The sequence below is a fragment of the Columba livia genome, chromosome 2, assembly GCF_036013475.1.
Source record: "Columba livia isolate bColLiv1 breed racing homer chromosome 2, bColLiv1.pat.W.v2, whole genome shotgun sequence".
In the NCBI taxonomy this organism is placed as follows: domain Eukaryota; kingdom Metazoa; phylum Chordata; class Aves; order Columbiformes; family Columbidae; genus Columba; species Columba livia.
This window is the reverse complement of record NC_088603.1, coordinates 37787406-37812043: the sequence shown is the minus strand read 5'-3', so window position 1 is coordinate 37812043 and position 24638 is coordinate 37787406. Positions and strand designations below refer to the sequence as shown.

The window sequence follows — 24638 nt, the reverse complement described above, 5'->3', positions numbered from 1 at the left end:
AGGAGGTTCCTTTCAGCCTTCGCGCCCTACCCCGCGTCACCTGCCAACGGGGTCAGAGGTGGATGGTTGCGGCCTTTGGTCCTGCCCTCTCCGCTGCCTCATTGGCTGGGCGGTGTGCCAGTCAACTGCGCCCAACATTCGGCCTAGGGTCTTGTTCCCTCCGCTTCCCCATTCGCATCAGGGCTGGGGCCGCGCGGAGCCGGGATGGCCCCCGGGAGCGATGCGGAGGGGGAGGCGGTCAGCGGGGCCCAGCTCATCGCTGAGTCTCTCAAGGCTCAAGTAAGAGGGTGGGGGACCGGCAAGGGCCTTCCCTACGGCGAGCGGGAGGGGACAGTTACCGCTGGCCACGCAGCGCGGGGGGCGCCCGGGCCGCGGGTTCCCGCGGGGCTGGAGAGCAGCGGGTGTGCGCAGCCGGACTCACCCTGGGCAGCGCTGCCGATCTCCCGGCGGCGGGCACAGCGGGCGGGCAGGGCTCGCCCTGTAGGAGAGAGGGAGGTCCCGCCGCAGCGGCTCGGACCCCCGAGTTGCTGTGCCGCCGCGGGCAGGCCTGAGGTGGTGCCCCCTGCGCGGCGTTGCCCGGTCCTTCACTTATTTCTTCCCGACGAGCTTGCCCCTTCCCGAGCTCAGCCGGCACCTCTGTTACCATCCAGTGGTGCCGACCGCCCTCTGCCTGTGGCAGTTCCACCTTCACTCTTATCAAAAGTCTGTGTCGACCTTGAACTTGAAATGCTGCTGAACTAGTGCTGGTCTTAATGAAAGACCTTCTGTTAGGCCTGTGATACACAAAACCGTAGTTCAATTGTAGCGAACATGAGCACAGTCTTTTAATCGATAAGTTTCTTTCTCATGGTTACCGTTCCAGTTATTTCTTGGGGCCTTTTTTCATATGCTTATCTGTGAAAGTGCAAGAGCATGTAATAATACATAGAATTTTCAGAAGAAGCAAAGTTGACCTGCTGAAAAACGCTGTAGCAGAGAAATTGCAAGTGGTCAGTTTAAAAAAGTGAAACATACGTTGCCCCAGAATCTGGGCTGAGCAGCTGGGGAATCGCTGGGTTTTGGAGGCCTAGAAGTAGTGGAACAACTGCAAAGGACCAAACTGCAAACGCCACCTGCCATTGTGCATGTTCCCACAGTGACCTATGCACTTTCATGCAAATGTAGATGTTGTTACAATCACTTTTAGACTGCCTGTATAGTTAACATGACTGTGTTTCAGTCATATTTCATTCTGGAAACAATTCTAATTTCTTCTAACGTTTTTCTTTTTAGGATATTAAATACATGTTTGGCATTGTTGGCATTCCAGTCACTGAAATTGCAATTGCAGCCCAAGCAATTGGAATAAAATATGTAGGAATGAGAAATGAACAAGCCGTAAGTACATACCTATAGTAGGACCCAATCTTTCTCTTAATTATCTTACAATGGAGTAAAATTTAATTTATCTTTTCTTACCAGGAAGAATAGGGTCTCTGAATGTTCCTTTGAAGAACCTGTAGAGAAGCAGTTATTGTCATACTATAATAAGGGAAAGCACGGGTTGGTTGGGTGTTTCTTTTTCCCCTTTCCATTTTTAAGTGCTCCTTCCTTTTCTCGTAAGGGAATTGCAACTTTTTTTTTTTTTTTTTCTTTCATTTCTGGATGCCTTTCTTCAATAAGAGAGAAAAGATAGAATGAAACTAGGGGTAAAAATACTATGGACAAAGCATTCTACTGCAGAAAGAAAAATGATCAATTTTGTCTTCTTCAAGTAATATATTGTGAGATTTTATCTGTCAGTTTTGGGGGAGGCTCATCCAGGTTTTTTGGTTTTCTCTAGATTTGTATAGACTTTCCAAGCTACTTCTCCCTTAAATTTTTCTACCAATGTTTTATTTTGCTGATGTCCTCCCTTCCAAATTAGAACAATATTATCATTCTCTCTCTAATTGGCAGTATTTTAATCCATTTTTTTAGAGCTTTCTTAGCTGCTGCTTTCCTTTTTGCTTAGAAGGATGTTTTACTTAGGAGTTATTACCTACAGGCCTAAAGAGGTAGATTTTTTTTCCTTGTCTCTTTTCTGTTCTTGCAGTGCCCAAAGAGAAAAGTTTCCCTGCTGATAAACTTCTCCAGACTATTTTCAATAAGTAGTATTTTTTTTTTCTTAATTGTGTTTTAAAACCTTACCAAACAGCAAACCATAGAAAGTTACAGTGCTTCTGAACACTCAGAATCAAGCACAAACATACACTTAGTCAGTCTTAATTGTATATATTTCAGCTTCATTGTCTAGGTGTCAGAAAGTAGGCTCAAGTTCACTAGCATTTTGATGTTGTGCCACTGGTTCCTGATTTGTTTGGTTTTCCCCACTAGTAACTCTTTAAACATTCAGTAGTTTCTTAGGTGGTCTGAGGTTTAATATAATGACCTGAGGTTTATAAATCATTTTCAAGGATTGCTACGCAAGCTGTCTCTATATTGGACTGATAGCAAGTGGATCATAATTTTTCCATACTCAGAGTTGCTCTACTACATTTGCCAATTTTCCATAGCTAATTGCCAACAAATAAATAAATTGCTTGACTTCTATCTTATCGGGAGATTTTTCTTGTGTTTTAACTTGTTTATGGATCCTGTCTATGAATGCTATTAATTAGAATTTACCACTTTTATGAAGAATTCCTTTGAATGTTCTAGACCTACACAGTATTTAGGTGCCTGTATTTTGCAGCAGTGTTCTTTTTCTGTTTTCTACTATGTAGTTCATAGCCTTTGTGGGTTGTCCTAGACACGAATAAAGTATTAAAATAGTAGCTCTCCTAAATCAGGTGATCATGAGCTGTATATTTTGCAGTCTAATCCTTATGTCCTTATATTGGAATGTGAGAATTTACAGCAGAAAGCATGTCTCCATATGGAAAAATCTGTAACATAAGAGGCAAATATTTATTTTCAAAAGGTGTGTTTGTTTCCTTTGAAGGACTGGGAATTCAACACAGTCTTTATATTCCTGTAGGCCATTTAGCAAGTATTCCAGTTTTAGCTTTGGTTATTAACATGATTGAAATTAATTTATTCATGTCTGTAATTAACAGGGAAGATGGCTTTGCAGTGCCAAATGAGATGCTGTCCTATTTATCGCTCTTTACTGGGCTCTTTTCTGTTAGATTGAAAAAGTCAAGAAGCATTCTGCTGTGTAAATGGTGAGGTACTTTTGCTAGGGGAATAATAATAACACGGAGATCTGTTTTGACATCAAAATATCTGGGTTTTCCTTCTTTGGGGAATGGAAAATAATGAACAAAGATATATCTGCTGGTGGGTTTTGTTTTGTTCTTTTTCCTCAGTGAAGACATAGAGTAATTGCTTGGCAGAGGAGAGGGTAAAAGGTTATACACAGTATATCCAAGATACGCTTAATATTTATACATGGCATGGTTTTAATTGTCCAAGTTTATTATTTGTGTGGTCTGGCTGTGGAGGACGTGTATGCAGCTGCTTCCTTTATTGGTGAAGGCAGCTGTATATGATCTAAGATATATGAAAACAATTTTTTTTTTTCCATGGACTGAGTTTCTGCCTCATTTCTGGGCCAGATGTAGCAAAAGCCCATAAAACAGCAGAATAAACTGACTAGAAAGACCATATTAAAGCATGATGTTAAAAGCTACACAGTACTACCAATATCCATTAGCTAATCTCCTGAGGCCTGTGGCATGGCATAAGTTTGCTAGAAGCAGTTTAACCCATGTCCCATATGCCCCTTGAGCGCTGGATAGTTGTGTTGCAACACAGTGCGGGGAGTGTTTTGTGCATCTGTCCCTGGGTAATTAGAGCTTGCTGTGATTGTTTAGAAGACTGGTAGCCCAGGTCAGTTTTAAACTTTAAAAAAACCCTTTACTAGGTTGTTATTCATTAACAGCACACATTACTAATGCTTAGTTCTTTAGGAATAACTATCACTACATGTTCAATATAATCTCTTCTTGATAATCATATCTGAAGTTAGTCATGAGTATACAATATGCTGGAGCTGGTGCAGTGGGGTTAGCACTGATGGTGCTGCCTGTCAAGGGAATCAGGCTCAAGAGCCCTTCAATAGGGAAGCTGGGACCAAAGGGGACATCTTTCTTCTCGACCCCTCAGATTCTAGATCTCTCTTTATAAGACATTTCAGCCTCTGAACAGATCTTACTCTTTGGCCTCTGTGCCTGAAATACAGACTCTGTGGTGCTGGATGGTTGTTGCTTTCCCAGGCTAAGACAGGTACCTTATCCTGTTGCACATCTGGGGTTTTTTTGTTCTGTTTTTTTCCATTGCTGCTTTTTCTAAAGCAATTACAGTGCCTTCCCACATCTCAAAGTTGCAGTTTTTCAGTTATTCATAGGTTTGAGGAAAATATTTGATAGCTTTGTTAACTTTTAGAAGGAGCTTTTGTTACTTATTCTTCTTAACACAATAGTATGCAAATAAAACCAAAAAACAAAACCCCAATTCTATTTCAAAATGAAAGAGGCAGGCTAGAAGGCCAGCACCTTACTTTTTTCCAGTAAATGTTAGAACTTGCTGAATTCAAGACAAAAGCATGAGAATATGAGGGAGGGATTTGGCAGTGTCGTTGTGACTCCTTTGGAGTTCTTGGGTTACCCATCAATGTCTGTGCTTCTACTTGATCACATGTAGTATTTTTACCAGGTGAACTTTGTATGTAAATGTTGACTGTTAACACAGGAAGAGCATGAAAACATCACCTGTAATAATGCTGTTGATAAGCTATGTTAACACATATTGTAGGAGTTACTTTTGTGAAAAATATTCGAAGTGCAATTTTTCTTTACAATGCTGAAGTAGCTAAAGCTAAGAAAATCAGAAATGGAGTGAAAAGAACTTCAGCAGCTCAGCTTGTAAAAGACAATCCCTAATCTTCTAACTAATCTTTCCAGTGGGTCGTTTCAACCTTTTGCTTAATTTCTGAAATACGATGAGTCATTTTAATGATTTCTGTTTGTTGCCTTGCTCTTGCAAATCCCTCTTGCATGTTAGTCCAGAAGGCAGTAGAAGGCAGATGTTTATTATGTTCTATTAATTTTGCTTCCCTAGTTTCAGGATCTTTCTTTTACGTAGTTGTTTCTCCTTTTAAAATTATAAGTATTCCTATTATTGTGGAAAAACAGGAGCCTGAAATGTGAGGATGAGTCTTGAGATTTTTCATATAAACCTTCCTGAACACACCTTATAATGGGGAATGAAGGGCAACTTCTACTTGTTATTTTCAGTATTGTTGTTGCAAGTTTTGTACAAGATATCATTAAATGTGTATATAGTAACAACTGTATAATTAATTCCAATATTTTCAATAGGCCTGTTACGCTGCATCTGCTGTTGGATATTTGACTGGCAGGTACATTCCATATTTATTAATACTTATAATAATATAATTTATAACATTTATAACTGTATTAGAATCAACAGAAGATGGAAACATCTGGTTTGCATCTGGGTATTTTTAGTGTGTGCAGTTGTAGGGCGGTTAAAATGGACCATGAATTTTAAAATAACTGTTATCAGTATTTCTGTTGCTCATATAATATTATCCATCTTATAACTTTCTTATTTTTTCCCTTTTAATTTCTTAATAGTAGATTAACAGCATTGGTATGAGGGACAGAAATCATGCCACCATTGTTTGTTGCAACTTGGTGGACCTGCTATACCTTGATCTCATCATCTGGATGTGTTGTTCAACAAATACCTTATCAATATGGAGGCTGGTTGTATGCCTTCTAGTCAACCCTGTGTTTCTCCTGAAATGAAATACTGGCTTTTGCACTTTTACTGCATTTTGCTCTCAATATTACTGGGAAGTGTTCTGTGGCCTATGACTTGTGCTTCTGGGGTATGCCATGGATCCTTTTTCTAAACTGAACATCTGGTGTCTCCTTGTTCACAAAAGCAGACCCAGTGATGCAGGTGATCATTCCTTATTCTGTCTACAAGCCTGACACCTGTGTTATACAGTTTTGTAGTTCTTCTTCCTTTGAATAACCTCTGGAAGTAAGCTGATTTTCTGTCTGATATGTGAAGAGCTACTAAGGAATGCTCAGTAGTTAAGAATGTTCGTTTTTATCTCATCACCTGGAAAAACAGGTGCCTGTGCCTGAATTAAACTGTAATAAAACGTGTGTTGAATCAGAGGCATTTCTTCCTTTGTGAGCTTTCTTCATTCATGTCTAGTGCTAAAATGGAGTTGACAAAACTGCAAACTTAAGTGGCTTACCAAATTCCATATAAATGCTAGATGATGGAATGAATGTAATAAAAGTAAGGAGCTGTGTTATCATGAGCCTGCTTATGTTGCAGACCTCTGTGTGGGTGGCATGTTACAGCTGTTCTCTTGCTTTTGTAATTGGGTTGATACAGCTAAGTGATTTATGATTCCTGTGTTTATTTTTAGTCCTTCATACAAACCCCTTGCATTTTGATGACATTATTAAAACTTAAAACAATATTAAATAAATATTAAAATAATATTCTTAAATATTAAATATATATAAATATATATTAAATATAAAAACAATATTAAATAAATATTAAAACAATATTTTGTTTTTCAGAATCTTGCTGGTTTGTGTTGGTTGTTTATTCAGTGTTTCCTGTGCTCACTTCCTTTTCTCTATCTTCTTTTTTATATGTGTGGTTTTTATTTTCTAGACCAGGAGTATGTCTTGTAGTGTCCGGCCCAGGTTTTTTGCATGCCCTTGGTGGGATGGCAAATGCAACTGTGAACTGCTGGTAATTGAATTAAATTTTTCCTTTAAAATTCTAATAATTGTTTGCTGTTATTTGTTGTAGATGTTGAGCTCTTGCAGTACTTACAATAGGACTTCTTTTCTTTCTTGTGGTTAATGAGAGGGGATTATTCATATATCAACCATAAAAATAATATAGTTCCATTTTTTGTATTCTTATGGATAAAATTCTCCTTTTTGTCCTACGCCGTTATACATATATTGGAAAATCTATCACCATACCTGAGTCTATGGATAAATTTGAAAATGAAGTCAATATTCAGCCTGTAATGCTTTATTGATCATGGAGAGGCCTAGAGGTTTTTTCTAAATTTAAATGCACATTGCCTTTGAATTCCTGTGTTTCATATGTGAACAAATTGACGACTGCATTGTTAAAATCCATATTTGCTCCCCACGCAAACATCTAGAGCAGTAATTAAGTATTGAATTAAATGATGGTACAGAGTGATAGCATTTACTGCCACAGGCTTTCACTGAGACATGGCAAGTTTAGCCGGTCTGCCACTGAAAGCTGTTTGAAAAGCAGTATGAGGTATTTGGGGTAGAAGTTCTGGTAATACCAAGCGCACGTGATCCGGAGCATTAGAGTAGCAGCTGCTGGTGGACAAGGGAAGCTCGATAATGGGAATGCCAACAAATCAAGTCTCTCACACTTTGAAAAAAGATCTCCAGCATTCAAATTATTTTTTAAGAAATGAGTTATTGACTGATCTTTTGCTGTCCTATGTGACCTTAGATTTAAAAAGAAGATATTAAAACCTTGTTTTTGAAAAGTCATGGATTTGATTATAAGAAAGAAGCATTCATGGCACTTGCTTGTGCATTTGCAGGAGACACTGGTGTTTTCTCAAAAACTGATTTTTATCTGAGTTACGCTCTATTTGCTGGACTTGATCTTGTATAAACCTGTGCTCCTGGCAGAAGGTGAAGGGAGTGACATACCTACTTTGGCAGATTTGACAATATAGTAAGAAGATTGGTGTTCACTGACCAAACTACAGTATGTGCCAAAAGCAGAGAAGTAAGCATTCACAAACTTTAAATTTAGCTTAATGAAACTTGGCTCACTTCTCACAGAAATAAGCTCATAGTTGAACTGACCTTGCTGGTTCCGAGTTTAAATAACTCGGACTGAGTGTTAGTTGTTAAAGCTCAGTCTGAGTTCTCTTCCTTGAGCCTGGAGACCCATTCTTCTGATTCCCCTCTGTTTCAGTCTCTTCCATGTGAAAGAAACCTTTTCTGTATCAACTGGAAAAAAAAGGCAAGCAGTTTGATAGCACAATTTGCTACCAAGTGTGCTTTTAGATTTTATTGCCTCGGAATAGGTTGGCTGAGTACAAGAACCTTTGGTTCACTCTGGAAGCTGGCCACAGTGAGCTGTTGGATGTGTAGATCTAGCCAAGTAAGTAGCTAGTGAGGCTTTGGTAAACTACGTTTCTGAGGCTAAAACCTCTTGATATTTCATGTTAAAATTTCCTATAATGCTGCCACCTTCTGGCTAATTCTGAGCAAAACTTTTGTATCTCACTTTGAGAACAGCTTCAAAGAAGAGTGTGCTGTAGTTAGTAAGATTTCACTATATAGTAGCATGGGGAGATACTATGGTCTTTACCTGACATTGCAGTTGAAATTTTTTTTCAGTTAGCTTAAGTTCTTCTCCTGCAAGTCCAAAAGGCTAACTATTTTTAGTAGTTTCGTTGTAGTAAATATTCTTCCTGCCTTGCTGCTTTTGTTTGTTTTACTTAGTTTATAAGCACTGCTCTTCAAAATGTGTACAGTATTGTGACAGTAGTATGATAATTTCACTGGGAGAAAAACTTCTGTCTGCTTACAATTATGTAAACTTTAAAAGCAGAACCAAATATTTTCAAGATATAGCTGTTGGAGTTGGCTTTCATAAGAGTAGTGCCTTCTCCTAATTATATTTCAGTATTGGGAAGTAGCTATTTTGTTTATTAAATAAATTTGGAAAATATAAATGAGAGGGATGTAAGGTTTGTCACTATGAAACAGACTGGTTATATATGGATAGTCATGATCGTTTTGCTGAGGAGAGAGAATCAGCAAAGTAAAATATCTAGAACGTATACCAAATGCATTTTTTCATAAGGATTTTTCATAGAGGTGAGATTCAGCCTCACGTTCTCATCTCACCATGTCAGGGGATTAGAACTGACATTTTTTTACTTATGGCAGAGGTTATGAGCTCGGATCCAGATACACATATCCCAAATATGGGTGATTAAATTTAGGATTATTCATTGAGCACAGTGTAAATGTTTCAGCTTAATACATTGTATAGATAAATGCAGTCAAAAGAAAGGTTGTATCTGAAGAGAAATTGTTTAGGAGAAAAAGCCTGCAAAGCTAATCACCTAATATTTCAATTTAGTGTGATAAATGAGCAGATTAATAAGACAGAATTATTTTATTGGCTCAGCATTTAGCATGTTAAGGAGTTTGATGTACAAACTGAGTAAAAGACCAGTTTTCATTCACTGTAGGAAAATAATGTATTTTGTGGAAATGATAACAAAAGTGGCCTCTTGTGGAATGTATAACCCATATTGCAAACTAATGCTGCCTTTCTCCAATAGCCATGAACTAGTATAAGAACAGGACTGCTTGTAGGCATGTTAATTTTTGTCTCTTTGGTCTTTGGGGTTTTTTGCTAGAAACTGAATGCAGGGAGAGGTGCTATTGGATAGTGACCTAACTTCTGCATTCCAAATTGTATACAAAGAAAATGTAACCTTTTTACACTAGATGCAGATCACTTAACTGGCAAGACTGTCCTAAAACTAGTGAACAAAAAGCTGTTAGGAATTCTGCTGGCTGACATGCTGAGATTTAGAATCCATTCCTGTGCTGAGCTGATCACTTTCTATTCCTGTTGAGATCTGTGGATGCCAAGGGTGCACAACATCATGAGACTAGTAGGATTTGACTGTAAGGAGAGTTTACAGATGTGCCTGCACTTATTAAAAAATACATGTATGCTTAAGACTGTGTTTTGTTTCTTTTTAATACATTTTTCTAGGCCTTTGATTGTTATTGGAGGCTCTTCTGACAGAAATCAGGAAACCATGGGAGCTTTCCAAGAATTCCCACAGGTACACAGACATACAGCTTTCTACAGAAAGGTTTCAGTTAAATAATTGACGTTGTTTCTTCCTTAGAGTGGGAATAACAATCCCAAACACTAACATTTCCTAACAGATCTTATAATGCTGTTGATTTGCTCCATCTACTGGTTTAAAATTGACATTGTGTAAATACAGCAAATTTCCTGGAATGTCTTTGTAGTCATGTTAGAATTCATGCTCTGTTTTAGGTTCTCAGATGGTATAAATTGCCTCTGTCTGTCTGTTCTGAGATGGAAAAAGGCAAAGTAAATTTTCCTAGGAAAGAAACACTGCTTTCTGAGAAAAAACAAACTTAAGCACTCAGAGAAATTAGTATAGCTTTGACATTTTCCACCAGATGAGGAACTACATTTTAATGTGTGGGAGTTTTCAGCTTGTTGCTTTCCATTTGGCATTTCTTCCAGTTTATTCATGTTGAAATGAGATGGAAATGAGCAAACCACTTTGATGAATCAATATAATGGTTGTATGCATTTATTCAGGTTGAAGCTGGTAGGCTGTACAACAAACTGTCTGTCCGCCCAAGCAGCCTAGAAGTTATTCCTGCTGTTATTGAAAAGGTATGAAAAAATACCAAATTAGCAAGAGAATATCAAACAACTGTCTCCTCCTGCATAAGTTTTGAGGTTTGTTTTTTGTTGGTTCGGTTTGGTTTTTTTTAGAGTTCTTACTATAAGTAGTTTGATCCTGCAGATGCTAGGTGATGGTTGATTGAGTAAATTAACAACCAGGGAGATTTTTCCTATCAACTATGCTATGAAACTGGTTAGAAATAGATTCTGGTCCAATCTGATGCTTACCAATCCCTGCAGTGTTTTGTATTAGATTCAGCTAGACCTGGAAAATTTTAAATGAAAGAAATGCTTTTAGGGAGAGATGTAATAACTAGAAATGTAATCTTACAAACTTCAGCTCTTTTACAAGAGATGGTTGTGTTTGGTTTTGGTGGTTGTTTTGGTGGGTTTTTTTGAGAGAGGGAGAGAAAACGCATATCAGTGCTTCAGAAAGGTTTACCAAAGTCTGTGGCTTCTGTAGCAACACTTCAGCCATGTCAGCCTAAATTCTCCCTAAAGTGATGCTGTTTCCAGAAGTGCAAATTCAGCAGAACATCTACCTGTAACAGAAGAACTGGAATCAAAACTAATAGAAAATTGAGGCATTGGTTGTCTTGGGTTTTCTCTGTTTGTGCTACTTTAAATAGAATTCAGCATGAAAGTTGAATTTAGGATTTCTAAACACAACAGCTGATAATGCCATTGTCTCATTGTAAATTAAACAAAGAATTTACTGTCCACTACTGTGCATCCCCTGAAAGCCTTTGGATGGCATATAGGGGAAAATGTACATACCTGTCAAAACTTGAATTTATTGGTATAAATCAGTCATGGGAGCTTTCCCGTTGGTGGTTCAGCAGTATGAAACAGCACGTTCCTACTGAAGGGTTTTCTTGGGGTTTTTTACCTATGAATACATTTTCTTTTAAATCCTTTCAAACAGTAGTTATAACTGTGATTGTTTGTCTTCTAGGCTGTAAGAACCAGCATATATGGTCGTCCGGGTTCCTGCTACATTGACATACCTGGAGATTTTGTGAATCTTCAGGTGAATAAGAGCTCTGTCAAGTACGTGAAGATTACATTCATTGTTTTTCAGGTCACTGACTAAAATAAATTTTAGTTTTAAGATCCTTTTGTGTTCTTAAAACAAGAAAAAGATAAACAAGAGCAAGATATTAAATAATTAGCTGTGAGGCTGAAATGATACTAAAAATCCAGCCTCTAAGTGTAACATTGTATTATAATATGTCGTATAAATTATACTTTGTAATGAAATGTGCAAAAAGGAATTAATTAATATGATGATAATACAGTGATGTCACTTTGTAAATCTCTGGAACAACACATTACCTATAAGATTAAAGAAACATGCAAGAAAAACTTCAAAGCCTGTTTTAAACAATAATATATCCTGTTCATGTAAATGCTGTGAGTACAATGATGTGCAGCAATTGCAGCTTTATGCAGTAGGTTTTATCTTCCAACATCTCTTGTTTTGGGTTCTTTAAAAAAACCTGTTTTGTTTTGCTTGACTTCCAGGTACGTGGAATGCTGCCCACCACCTCCCATTAGCATGGCTGAACGCTCTGCTGTATCAGAAGCAGCGTTTATCATTGCTCGTTCCAAGCAGCCTCTGCTAATCATTGGCAAAGGTAGCACGCTTTCCTGGTGCTTTGAACTGTACAAGCTTGGGACAGATGACCAAAGTGATTTATTTTCCCCATGAGTATTAGCCTTATTTTTAATGCTCTATTTAAACAAACAAACCAGTGAAAACCGAACAAACGTCTTAAAAAAATTATGTTAAAATCTGCTCTGTCTTTAGAATATCTTCATTCTGTTGTCTGACTGTTGTCTTTTTCATCTAGTTTAAGGGAAAAGTCAATTGATAGAATATAGGTTTAAGTAGAGAAAAATCAGAGAGCCATTGTATGAACCATAGAGTTAATACCGAGAGATCTATTCCAAAATTCCTAACAAATTCTGTCAGAATACAGAAGTCATATTCTCTCTCTGATGCTCTGGCATATATAGCAAGAATCAGAGCAACCAAAGGTCATTTTCCTTATGAACTTATTGAAAGTGCCAGCCTACCTGTGTGGGGACAAGGCAACACAGCAGGTTTGCTCTTATTGCTATTTTACAGACTTTCTATTGCACCCTGCCATTGTATTTCATTCCTGAAATAAAGGTGTCCCTAGAGATTGAGGGTAATTATTCTCTGTGCTGGGTCGCTTATTTTTCCTTCCTTGTGGAATGCTGGTCACTGCAGTGGCATTTCTGTTGAAGATGCAGGTTAGGAACAGAATTGAAATAACCAACTTGTTATACCCAGGCTGTTCTCTTGCAGACCTGGGAACAATCTGTATCTTGGAGAGAGGTTCTGTGTTTGACCAGGGAGTGAGATGATTGAGATGTGATGGATCTTATAATTGATTAGGTAATGAAACAGTAGACAGAAAGTAGATCAGGAGAGGTTTGTTTTTTCCCTGTCTGGCTTGATACGCATGAACAAATGTGTGTTCTTTGAATGTTAAAGGTAGAAAACTCAAAAATACATATATACGGGTTTTGTTGCTGTCAACATTTGAGAAATATTGTGTTTTCTTCAAATCTACTTAAAAACGTATCTGCTGTATATTGTTGTTAGCAGATTTTTTGGAAGACATTCAGAAGTTTATTCTTCAGAATTTAAGACTCATGGACTTAAGTCATTGCACAGGGACCAGTCCGTTATTCCAGGTTGCCTGGGCAACCTTGGTTCAGCAGCCTTGTGCTGAAGGCACCATCACAGTAAATTTGTGCATAAACACATATATATCTTCACAGGGTCGTCTTTGAGCTTCAATTTTTTTGTTAAAGGTCTGTTTGTGCAGATTGTTATGGAGCATGTAGTACAATGGCACGCAGGGGATGAGCAAACAATGACATGACACAAAGGTCATCTCTTTTTGCTGTAGCAGAAGTTCTATAATACAGAACAGCCACCCAAAATTGTCATTTTAGATAAACAAAATTGCCTGTTTTTCTCTGCTGTGCTTCACAGAAATAACTGAATAGCTCAGCTGAAGCCTTAAAAAAAAACCAATCTTTTGTTGAAAATATGGGAAATTTGAACCCAAATACCTGTAGTTTGGTGGTTTATGTTTTGAATTCTCCAGAATGAAAAAGAACAGGCAGCTTTCTTTATAGTGTTCTTTCTGCCACTAATGCAATCAGGCTAATTGAAATTAATACTGCAGTGGGTTTCTGTAGTATTAAGCAGTCTCTTTCATTTCATTCAGGTGCTGCTTATTCCCATGCTGAAAACAACATCAGAAAGTTGGTGGACCTTTGTGGACTGCCTTTCTTGCCTACACCAATGGCAAAAGGAGTAGTTCCTGATAACCATCTGAACTGTGTAGCTGCAGCAAGATCAATGTAAATATAAAGCAAGGCTTCTAATCCTAACATCTGAGAATCAACTAGGAAATGTGGTTTGCAGGTGCCAGGGAAGACAAGATGCATACAACAGAAATTTTTCAACCACATTTTGCACCTCATTTTAGCGCACCAACGGTCTTTCTTGGAAGGAGGCAACAGATACAGGTGGATCACTCTTGACAGTGTTCAGAATGCTGGTCAAGGAGATGCTTTATCGGAGAGCTAGTATTCTGTAACTATGTAACCTATGGCAACTAGATGTATCAATGTTGCTCATATGTATTTCATAACGTAAAGTGAAACTGGTAGAAGATTTATGTTAAACATTTATCTTAATACACTAGACAAACTACTAGCTTTTTATTTTAACACCATAAACAGAAGCTTAAGATGCACATGTTACAGTTGCAGTTTTGCTATCTGTTGTCTCTGCATGGCGTTTGCAATACACTGTCCATAAATTGTAGTTTATTTTAAAAGAAAAATAAGGAATCTCAAACTACACTAAAGGACTATATTTAAAGTAACTTATAAGAGCTCATTTTGGCTTTTGGCAAAATTAATGTGAATCAGCTATAAGAACTAGGTGTAAATATGCACAGAGTCAGCTTGCAGATTGAGCATTTTTATACTTGGAGATTAAAATGTCTGTTGAGTATCTTGACTTTATCACTGTTAAGCATACTGTTAGAGAAAAATGGAGAATAAAAGAATATACCAAATACTGTCTACCAGCTGAAAGTTAAATTACAGGGGTCTGTCATCTGCAGTTAAACTAAGGGGTCCACCAGAATGTTAATTTTGACACACACTGTTGCCAGTATCACAGTAGTAAGTTTTTTGCTTTAACCTCAGCATCATTATAGCATCTTGTTAATCTCCTAATGTAGTGATTCCTTTCCCAAAGAGAGTGTATTAGGAAAATAATATTTAACTTTCTTCCTGAGTTCCTGAACTCAAGAATGACTAGATGTTTGGCTATGTAAAAGAATACAGGGGCTAAGCAAGCAGTTTAGAGGAAGGAAGAATTATATGTGTTCGCTGTGGTGGTTAGGATTACTTCTAATTTGAAAACACTACTAAATTAAATCAGAATTCTTCCTTATCTGGTTCTCTTCTCTTTATTAGGGCATTGCAGCATGCTGATGTAATCGTCTTGCTTGGTGCAAGGTTGAATTGGATTTTGCATTTTGGTCTTCCACCAAGGTTTCGACAAGATGTAAAGTTTATTCAGGTACGCAGGAAAATTGTCATCAATCAAAGGAATTCCTCTATGTTCTAGCATTGCATAGAGCACTTATTGTAAATTATTTCAGTAGTATACTTCATGTGGCGAATACTGCAGTACAGTACATATAGTTTTGGTCGTTGTTCAGAAATAGTTCTGATTGCTTTCTTTTTTTTTTTCCTGGAAGTGGTTACAGCATTGTTCCAGCTGTCAAGGACTTGGTGCTGCTGTAATAAGGCAGGCAGACACTTTTTTGTAGCTGACCAATGCAGGATTAGACTCACTCTACTTATGTGATCTTTGCAGCACTAGAATTTCCATGGTTGAAAGCAAATTATCTTGACATTGTGAAACCTCTCGTACTGTTTGACTGCTCTCTTGACTGGAGTTTTTTGAAGCAGATCCAGAGTCAGTCATTATAAGAGCTCAGGCACTCAGAAATTTTAAAAGGAAAAGAGAAGGAAAGGCTGTTTAACTAATTTGGCCATCTGCCAGCTTTTAAAAAGACAAATTGTTGAATTGTTTATGTCCTTAAAAATCTCCTCCCTTAGAGTCTGTGATCGAAGAGTAGTAGTTGCTTCAGTGTACTGACTGGCCTGCCTTCAGTGATCTGGAACATAATCTCGCCTTCCAAAATTTACAATTTTTTCCAGAGGAATAACATACATTTTGAAGCTAGAATTCCTTTTGATGGATGAAATAATACATCTTTTATGTTTCCTTTTTCTAAAGAATGTAAAGGAGTATATTTTTTCACCTCACTTAAAGTAATTTTTTTGCACTGTCAAGGGTTAGTATTAAAATACCAATTCATTCTGTGTGACCTGGTCATAAGTCAGTATTCCATGTAACCGTAGAGGTATCATACATCCATGATAAAGAAAGTGGGGAAAACTTCTTCAGTGGTCACGATTTACTTTTCAGTTTCTTCATAGTAGTCAAATTCTTACTGCCAAGTAAAATACACAAACTTTCCTCAGAAAGAAAATTACTAGATTGTATCAACTTTAAGGGTATATCTAAGCCTAGATTTTTAGTTCTCCTATAAATACCACTAAAATCACCACCTTTCTTGCCAAAGTGTTCTAATATACTTCTGTACTGTCTGTAGGAGCTTGAAAGAAGCAAGCAGTCAATTTTAAGGATATATATAAAGTTTTTTTAAGTGGGTATGTACCACAGGAATTTTATTTTGAATGAAGAATTTCTTGATGTCATTTCAGTGAAAGGCAGAGGAAGTTACCTGTACAGCTAAAACAAAGTATGAAGACATTGATAGATAGTGTTTCACGCTTGAACTTAAAAAAAAAATTCTCTTAAATATCCCTGAGTTAATGGTCATCTTTCTTTTTGAAATATAGGTTGATATTTGTGCAGAAGAGCTGGGGAATAATGTGAGGCCAGCTGCAACTTTATTAGGTGACATAAACGCTGTGACTAAGCAGGTAACATAATGTCAGGTATCCTCCTGTTTTGACTTTAATTTCCTCTGATTTATGTAAAGTAAGTTATCAGTTGGGAAAAAAAAAAGGAAAAAAGCTGGAAAACCATTTTTCAGGCAATATATTCATGCTCTGTGCCCAATCTATTCCCAAAAAGTTAAACATTCTGATTATTATTGTGATTGTGCTGGGATTTTTCTTGATAACTTTATGCTTGTGATGGGGTTTTTCTAAGTATGTTGAAATAAATCTGCAACATTTCATTGTTGTTCCAGCTCTTAGAAGAGTTCAATGAAAGACCATTTAAATATCCCTCTGATTCAGAGTGGTGGAAGAGGCTGAGAGAGAAAATAAAGAACAACGAGGAAAGATCAAAGGTAGTGTTATATTAAGGAAAAGAGGACGTTTCTTGCCTTAACAGATACTGGTGCATAGTCAGTTTTGTCACTGGTCTATATCCAAGTTCCACAGTAACTTCTGACAGTCGTGTCTTGCAGACTTTGAAAATCTATACCATTCTGATACAGGCTTACTCTTGTCAGGCTTATGAACTGTACATTAAGTCTTCATACTTAATTGTAAGTTACGTATTCTAGGTTTTGTATAAATTCAGATTGTGTGTAGGTCACTGAACTTTGGGATTGAATTCTTAAAGCCAATAGTAGAAGACCAGAGCCAGAGCTGCTGTATTATGGACAGTGACTTCTAAGCAGTGGGCAGGTACTCCAAGTACTCTAAGTAGAAGCTATCTTACGTTTAGACACACTGTTTTCTTCTGTAATTGTGCTGTTTAGCAATGCTGGTGGAAGTATAATCTCTGCTAAAAGCAAGTATCCGTTAAGGCCAAAGGACCACAGATGCTTGGTGTCTGCCTAACTTTATACAACTCATATTCTGCAAGCTCAGATACATGTTTCTGAGATTGGGATCTAAAATTAATTCTAGTTGATCACTCTTTTGAACTACCTCCCAGTACACAGATGACAGCTCAGTTAAAGTTATCAATAGTCAAACCTATGTGCAGATAGATTTCACATGCTCCTTAGATTCAACTGAGTTTTAATAGCTTCCTGTTAGTGATAGATCATCCAAGGGTTGCTGAGCTGAGTGAGCCTCTGATAAATACGTCGTGTCACCAGGATAGGTACAGAAGGAGTGACCTTGATGTAGCACATTGAAGACCAAATACTTCAGCCTCACCAAGCAGACTGCATTTTTATTTCCATCATCATCATCATTTACGTCTCAGTTCTGCACCTTACTATGTTATATGCATAGGATTTACTAATATATCATCTTTTTAAGGAATTAGCATTACAGAAATCCCTGCCTATGAACTATTACACAGCCTTTCATCACATCAGAGAACTGATACCCAAGGACTGCATCTTAGTAAATGAGGGAGCAAACACCATGGATATTGGCCGAACTATGCTTCCAAATTATTATCCCCGTCAAAGGTGTGGTATTTTCTTTCTGTGCTGACTCAACAGGCTGGATCTATGTATAAATGTTTTCACTTAGCTGAGAAGTATGATGGTCCAGAATTTTTGTAGTCCTTTTTAAAGGTTCTAAATAAAAAAATAAAAGGTTAGTATGTTGGTTGAGGGGTTAAGGGAAGTTTTCCACTTGTATATGATGTCCTGTTAGAGATTTTAACAATTCTCTGCACCTTGTCTGTGTGCTCTACAACAGAACGATGGTAGTTTCACACTCTTTTGTGGGAAGTGAGTGAGGAGCATCATGTTGAGTTCTCTGATCTAGATGTTTATTTCTGTGCTCAGAGTCTGTGGTAAATATTGGTTTAAAATGAAAACAATTGTTGTGATTCTTATATTGTAAAAAATTCATCCAAATGTTTTTTCTTTGAAACACAATTAAAAATGGGGAAAACTTAAAATGAAACAATTCATTTTGAAAATTGCATTATATGTTGGGCATACTTTTCATGTAAACCTGCATGCCTACAAGGTAGGCACTTGAATTTTGAAGTGTTGGTATGTCATTTTAATCGATTATGTGTAGTCTAGTTTTAATGTAAGTAGGAATTAGGTGCTGTTTCTTGAAGGGGGGTGGAAAACTGTGTTCTGTCTGGTGAGGTGAAACTTCTGATCTGACTGTGAAGCTTGTGACTTTTTGTAAAAGTAGCACTAACGTCCCAAATGAACCTAAACAATTATTTGTAAACAACAGCAACAAAAAAAAGACAACCAACAAAAACCTAGTTCCCATAAAGTTGGGGGAAGGGTTTGCATTTTTTCCCCTTTATTTAAAATGAGGGCACAGTAAATGTTAATGATTGGCTTTTCTGATTGCAGCGCCCATATCAGAAAGCAAATTTTAAAAGTTAACCCTAGAATAATCTAGTTCTTTATGTACTTTTGTATCCATTATGTGCTTCTGACTGAAATAATCTAACTTAATTACAGCTTTCAATTCAATTTTGAAAGTTAAACAGTAGACTAAAATTTGAACAGCAGTGTTTAACCGATGGCTTTCAGACTTCTAGTTATATTTTCAAGGAGTTAAATATAGAAAGACTTCATGTAGCCTGCCTATCTCTAAAGTAATTGAATGTTTTTGAAATACTGTTACTATGAAAGCTAAAAGCATAAAAGAATAGCTCTTTATTGTACTACAGCTACTGTATAAGAGTTCTTAATTTTGAGTTCCAATATGTTTATGTCCCTTAAAACATTTGCAGTCTTATCAAATGTTTGAATCTAATATTCTGTACATCTGGTATCTCTTTATACCAATTGTTTATGAAACAGTATTTGAATAGTATATACCAAATTATTAAAAGTAAAGATAAGTCATCATGGATTAACATAAAAGTTTGAGTAGAAATAAAGGGGTAGTAATTCTGTATTCTCCCATTTAGGCTTGATGCCGGAACTTTTGGAACGATGGGAGTCGGACTGGGTTTTGCTATAGCAGCTGCAATGGTAGCTAAAGACCAAACACCTGAAAAGCGAGTTGTCTGCATAGAGGGGGATAGTGCTTTTGGATTTTCTGGGATGGAGGTGGAGACTATTTGCAGGTAACGTTTTTGTTCAGGAAGACCCTCTTCATATATTGCCAGGCTCAATTTAACGAGAATGCCATGGATGCTGCTGTTCGATGGCATACTCTTAATAGCACATGAAAACAAGCAAAAAAAATATACATAGTTGTTTTTATGCTGTTGTGACATAATGTGTTGCCAGTGATGAATAGATTGTGTTTCTGGTGGAAGCGATTTGTTTATTTATTGTCCTTTTACAGTTTCAACACCTTACAGAAAGGCATAAGTATTTCAGTATTCTTCTAAATGCATCTTTTTGTAGGTACAACTTGCCAATCCTGATTATCATAGTAAACAACAATGGGATCTACTCTGGTTTGGATGCAGATGCCTGGAAGGAGGTGTTAAAGTCAGGAGATGCTGCTACATGGTGAGTATCTTCAAAGTATGTCCCGTTAATTAAGGAAAAAGTGACCAAAATGCACGTTCTATTCACTTTTAACGCTTTGTGATTGAATTTTTTTAATGAAGTGAACTTAGTCCTAGGCTAAGTTCATGTAAGAAAGAACCAGTTACTGAAACCAAGCAACCAACTCAAGTTCCAGACTGTTCTTTACACAACACTACAGCGGAGAGATGACTCTCCATTAGTTGTCTCAGGTTCCTGCAGCAGTTCAGGCCATGCAGTAGAGAGTACACAGTGGGCTAACCTCCAAAATCATCATAATCTCCAAAATTGCCTGAGACTTGTGTTCTGAGTTTACACTGGACTTCTGCTTCTGGATCTAAGATCTCTGCACCAAGAGAACTAGGCTAAAGCTTTACTAAGGAGTGTCCCCAGAAGACGAAAATGAGTGTGCTATGCTATAAACAAAGCTTGAGTGGTATAGGAAACATAGTTCTACCAGCCCAGCAGAATTCATCAGGCCAGCACAATATTGTTTTACACTTTAAAAATCTGTGCTGAAGTAATTAAATGGGTCGGTCTGGCAATTCTTCCCTGCCATTAATCAGACCTTTTCCATTTTGTTACAGTGTGCCTCCTGTTTCTCTCCTGCCAAATTCACACTATGAGAAAATGATGTCTAGCTTTGGAGGTAAAGGATACTTTGTTAAAACACCAGAAGAACTGCAGAATGCTCTGAAAGCAAGTGTCACTGACAAGCAGACACCTTCTCTTATAAATGTAATGATTGATCCCCATTCTGAGAGAAAGAAACAGGTATGTGTATGTTCTGCTTTCTTTTTCTGCAAGCTTCATGTGGGAAAGACTCTGCAGTCCTCAAGAAGTATCACTTAAACTGTGGAGAAGGGAGAGGTAGTTGCAAGGGAGAAATACTGTCTTTAGATTTGGGAGATAGAAGAATAGGTGCTTTTACACTGTGCTATCTGCTTTCCTTGTTTTGGGGGTTTGTTTTTATTTTTTTTTTCCATTGGCTGTTATTAATTCAAAGCATCTTTCATGACTGTTTCCAGAATTTATGATTGTTCCTTTCCATTCATGACAAAATGAGGTGAAACGTTTTTTAGCAGTCTTTATTTCCTGTAGATCCCGTCTGGTAGTTAAGACGCGTTTGTATCCTGTTCCTCTTATTGTTTGTCCATTCTGATATGGTTTTTTATTCTGGTTCTTTTTTTGCTTCCAGGAATTTCCCTGGCTGACTCGTTCTAGCCTGTAATAGAAGATGAAGATAATGGTGGTGCAAGGCAGTGTGTTAACCCAAACTAGTTTGGTGTCTAGAAGTAGAACTGGCACAACGCTCTTTCACATAAGCATTGGAACAAAGTGCAATTTTAGAACTGCTATTAGAGGAATCTTTAAATGCTGAAATTAAGTAATTGTAAAATGAGTAAGACATATATGAATGTATACCAGGCCTTCTAGCAGATTGTACAGAGACACTGATGTTGAAATTACATATACATACTTTTATTCAGTGTCATACCAATCAAGATTTGTGAGTTAGAATCTCAGACGTTCTGGATGAAGGGAGTAAGCTGAGGGTTTTATACTGACAGAAACATAGAAGTCTTTGGCAGTCTGCTATTATAATAGCTTCATTTTTAACTGACCACCAGCATGAACTTGTGAGACGCTCTGTCCTGGAAGGACCAAAACAAAGCGTCTTGTTGTGGAAAAACTGCTGATTGGCCTCATTATGCAGTGAAGCCCATTGGATTGATAATCACTTCATAATTTTACAGGTTGCTTTTTCAGCTTCTAGTGCGGGAGAAGTAGTGTGTTAAAACTTGAGACTCAAGGGCTGAGTTTTCTGTCTATTGCATTTGTTTTTATTAACTGGGACTTATGATGCTTGCAGGGAGAAAAAAATCTTACATTTTTGTTTGAAGCTTTGCTCGTTGCAAAATCAGTGTCATCCCTGAAAACAGGACTGGATTTATTAGTGAGAATTATGGGATTAAGAGATCATAAATCTTTCTAATCAGAAGCATTAAAAAAAAAAAAAAAGAAAATAAAAAGACCAAAATCAAAATGCTCACCAAAATATTCAGTTTGGCTGGCATCACAAAGCAACCACCAGCATTCATACTGTGGCTGGCTAATTGTGCAAAGGTTCTTCATAAGATTTACTTACTGTATAGAAATTCAGTGCCCAGCTCACACTGGCTGTGATGCAGAGCTAACATTTAAAGTAAGTAATTGGCCTCCCTGAGGTTCTGTCATCTGTATTTTCGTCTGTTCTTGCATCTGACAATCTGACTTAGAGCTCAGACTTTAAAAATGAAGTAGTTCTTTCTCTCTGCTTCTGTCCTGGCCAACAGCAACTACTATTCAGTGTACCACTAACCAGGTTACTTTATATTTACGTATGTTCTGAAATGCACTGGGAGTTTCTTTGTGACGTATGTACAAGGGAAGATCCTGACACTGATTTGGGTTTTGATTGCTTTATAGTCTATTATTCCATTGACACAAAGTGTTAACGAGTGGAAGGCAGTGGGATGACCCCAGGAAGAGGAGGACTGGGCTGGCCTCCAGTTAAGTTTGTTGCAAAAAAACTCAGCTTATTCTTGCACTTCAGTCCGGGCCTGGCACAGGCCATGGTTTACTGTTAGGCAGAGGAATGTCTGTGCACACTCGTGCGGAAAAATAGTATCTGACATGAGCAAGAGTACTGCAGCCTGACTGGAGATAACACCGTTTGTTGTGCGTGTGGGAACAGCCACGTGGCCCTGCAGTCAAGCAAAGTAATATCCTTAGGAGGGCTAGGAAGTGCAAAAAGATAAAACCCATAGAGTGGATACAGCTCATGAAGGCTGCCGAGACGGTAGAGTTGCTGTGTTCTCTGGGATACTCTTCAAGGAACGTGGAACAGCGTTGGATCTTGTCGCTAATTTTGTTTCGTTCTTTTTAACTCTCAAAAATTGAGTTTAATATGTTGTGGTGATTGAACACAATCCATTATGATGGTGTAAAATATCAGTAAGAGTTCATGCTGCAACTGACCGTTTGCACTGATCATGTGGACTGGATAAGCTAATGCATAAAATTCTTGGATTATATCTGAAAATTAATAAAGAGTGATTTTTCATACTCTTTCTCCTTTAATGAGGGTATTTGAATTATGTCAGCATTTTGTGTCAGCTGTTGGAAATCAGCGTACACTGGAGTTTTATAAAAGCTGTTGAATAACCACAATAACGCGCAATTCATTTTAATAAGTCAAGATGCCTGGACAACAGAAAGCAAAGAATTTGAAGCTGTGGGCAGGCAGTAACGTAATTGATAACATTGGTTTGGATTTCATTGAGTTTTTAAAAAGCTCAAAAAATAATTAACGCTTTAGTATATTTTCAAGCTGTAAGAAATAATGTGATATAAATATTAATATTATATGATATGATATATAATATGATATAATATAAATTCTGAGCTGGTAGTGATTAGGATTTTTGATATGAGGGAGCGCACAGTTTCCATATAAAAACAAGGAGAATGAAATCTGTACTACTTTGTTTATATAGTTTACCTGCTTCATACTATGTTTTACACCATGGAATTGATTCTAAGAGATGCATATGAAACTGTATGAAAGGAAACTGTTTCAGAGAAGAGACAGAAATAAAGTATCTCTGAAATGTCCCAATTTTATTAAAAAGAGGAAAAAAATTCCAGATGTTATAAACCTGGGGCCATGCTGACCCATGTGGCTTTAGCCAACTGGAAATTTTTCTTGAAGCCCAGAGCACAGAAACAAAGGTATTGAATGGACTCAAGACACTAAACTCAAGAGGAAGGAAATGCTTGGGCCTCAGCTGAGGGAAGATGCTGTGGAAGAGGTACTGAGTGTAATTTACTGAGACATACCAGGAGAAGTTAGTGTTTAAATAAGGCACAGTTCTGATTCTTCTTCTTATCGTGACCTCCAGGTGAATAAAGAATATTTGAAATTTTGCTATATGGGTGGTGTCCATCAAACATTAGTCTTGTTCCTGTGAGAACTTTTCTCATTTCATGGGGTTGAGGCCAGCAGCACTTGTCCTCTTCAAAGAGGGGACACTGGTGTGCATGAAAGGGGTTGGAAATGGGACCAACAAGTGGTACAGGAAAAGCGTTACAGAAGTGTCCAAAACCCAGCAGGTGGTTTAATGATGGGACCACAGGTGAAACCATCAATGACCACAATGAAGTGGCCAGGAAGGAAGGTTTGTTACTGTCTCAGCACCTCACAAGATGGTTTAAGGTATTGAGTACATGCCCCTGCAGCCTCTTGGTGTGCTCAGCTTGTGAACACATTTAGTTTTTAGTAGTTACTAAGTTTTTAATTATTCTTTTTCACTTTTATTCTGCAGTGAATTTTATGGACTGCTTGCCCTGTGAACATCCGAGTGTGTGTCATGTATGCTTGCCTTCTGTTGTTATGGCCATATAGTGCATATCCATTTTGATGAGGAGTTAGATGTGGCTAGATTTGTTTTTAAGAACCCACGCAAAATCGCAAATACAGTTAAAATGAGCAGCAACGCTTCTTCAGGGCTGCCAATCTGTACCCAGGAAAGCAGCACATGCTGGCTGTAA

General features: G+C 37.6%; 2 protein-coding genes across 7 annotated transcripts in view; one reads left to right on the top strand and one right to left on the bottom strand.

Annotated features, from left to right (window-relative positions):
• The window catches only part of BTD (biotinidase), a 46614-nt gene that overhangs the window by 11869 nt on the left and 10107 nt on the right, over nucleotides 1–24638 (bottom strand). For 2 of the 6 annotated variants that reach the window (XM_005504407.3, XM_021290268.2), the window contains exon 1: nucleotides 41–264. The exons of 1 other annotated variant lie outside the window; for it this stretch is intronic. In XM_005504407.3, coding sequence (XP_005504464.1) covers nucleotides 41–138 — 98 coding nt within the window. In that variant the 5' untranslated portion in view covers nucleotides 139–264. Of the gene's footprint in view, nucleotides 1–30; nucleotides 265–421; nucleotides 619–1458; nucleotides 1477–24638 lie in introns of those variants that run through there. 3 more of the 6 variants (XM_065051453.1, XM_065051452.1, XM_021290264.2) reach the window with 3 other exon arrangements.
• Nucleotides 62–23148, top strand: HACL1 (2-hydroxyacyl-CoA lyase 1). Its single transcript, XM_005504408.3, has 17 exons — nucleotides 62–279; nucleotides 1273–1377; nucleotides 5343–5383; nucleotides 6694–6774; nucleotides 9835–9907; nucleotides 10423–10500; nucleotides 11468–11562; nucleotides 12037–12149; nucleotides 13782–13917; nucleotides 15049–15154; nucleotides 16510–16593; nucleotides 16866–16967; nucleotides 17896–18050; nucleotides 19475–19633; nucleotides 19920–20027; nucleotides 20633–20819; nucleotides 21244–23148. The coding sequence occupies exons 1-17, from the start codon at nucleotides 205–207 to the stop codon at nucleotides 21274–21276; spliced, it is 1731 nt and encodes a 576-aa protein (XP_005504465.2). The 5' UTR covers nucleotides 62–204; the 3' UTR covers nucleotides 21277–23148.

Excerpts from the sequence above, each read along its gene's own strand:
- HACL1 (XM_005504408.3), top strand. The coding sequence starts at position 205 with ATGGCCCCCGGGAGCGATGCGGAGGGGGAGGCGGTCAGCGGGGCCCAG. Across the intron at positions 1,378-5,342 it reads GAATGAGAAATGAACAAGCC|GCCTGTTACGCTGCATCTGC; the intron begins GTAAGTACATAC and ends TATTTTCAATAG. Across the intron at positions 20,028-20,632 it reads TCAGGAGATGCTGCTACATG|TGTGCCTCCTGTTTCTCTCC; the intron begins GTGAGTATCTTC and ends ATTTTGTTACAG.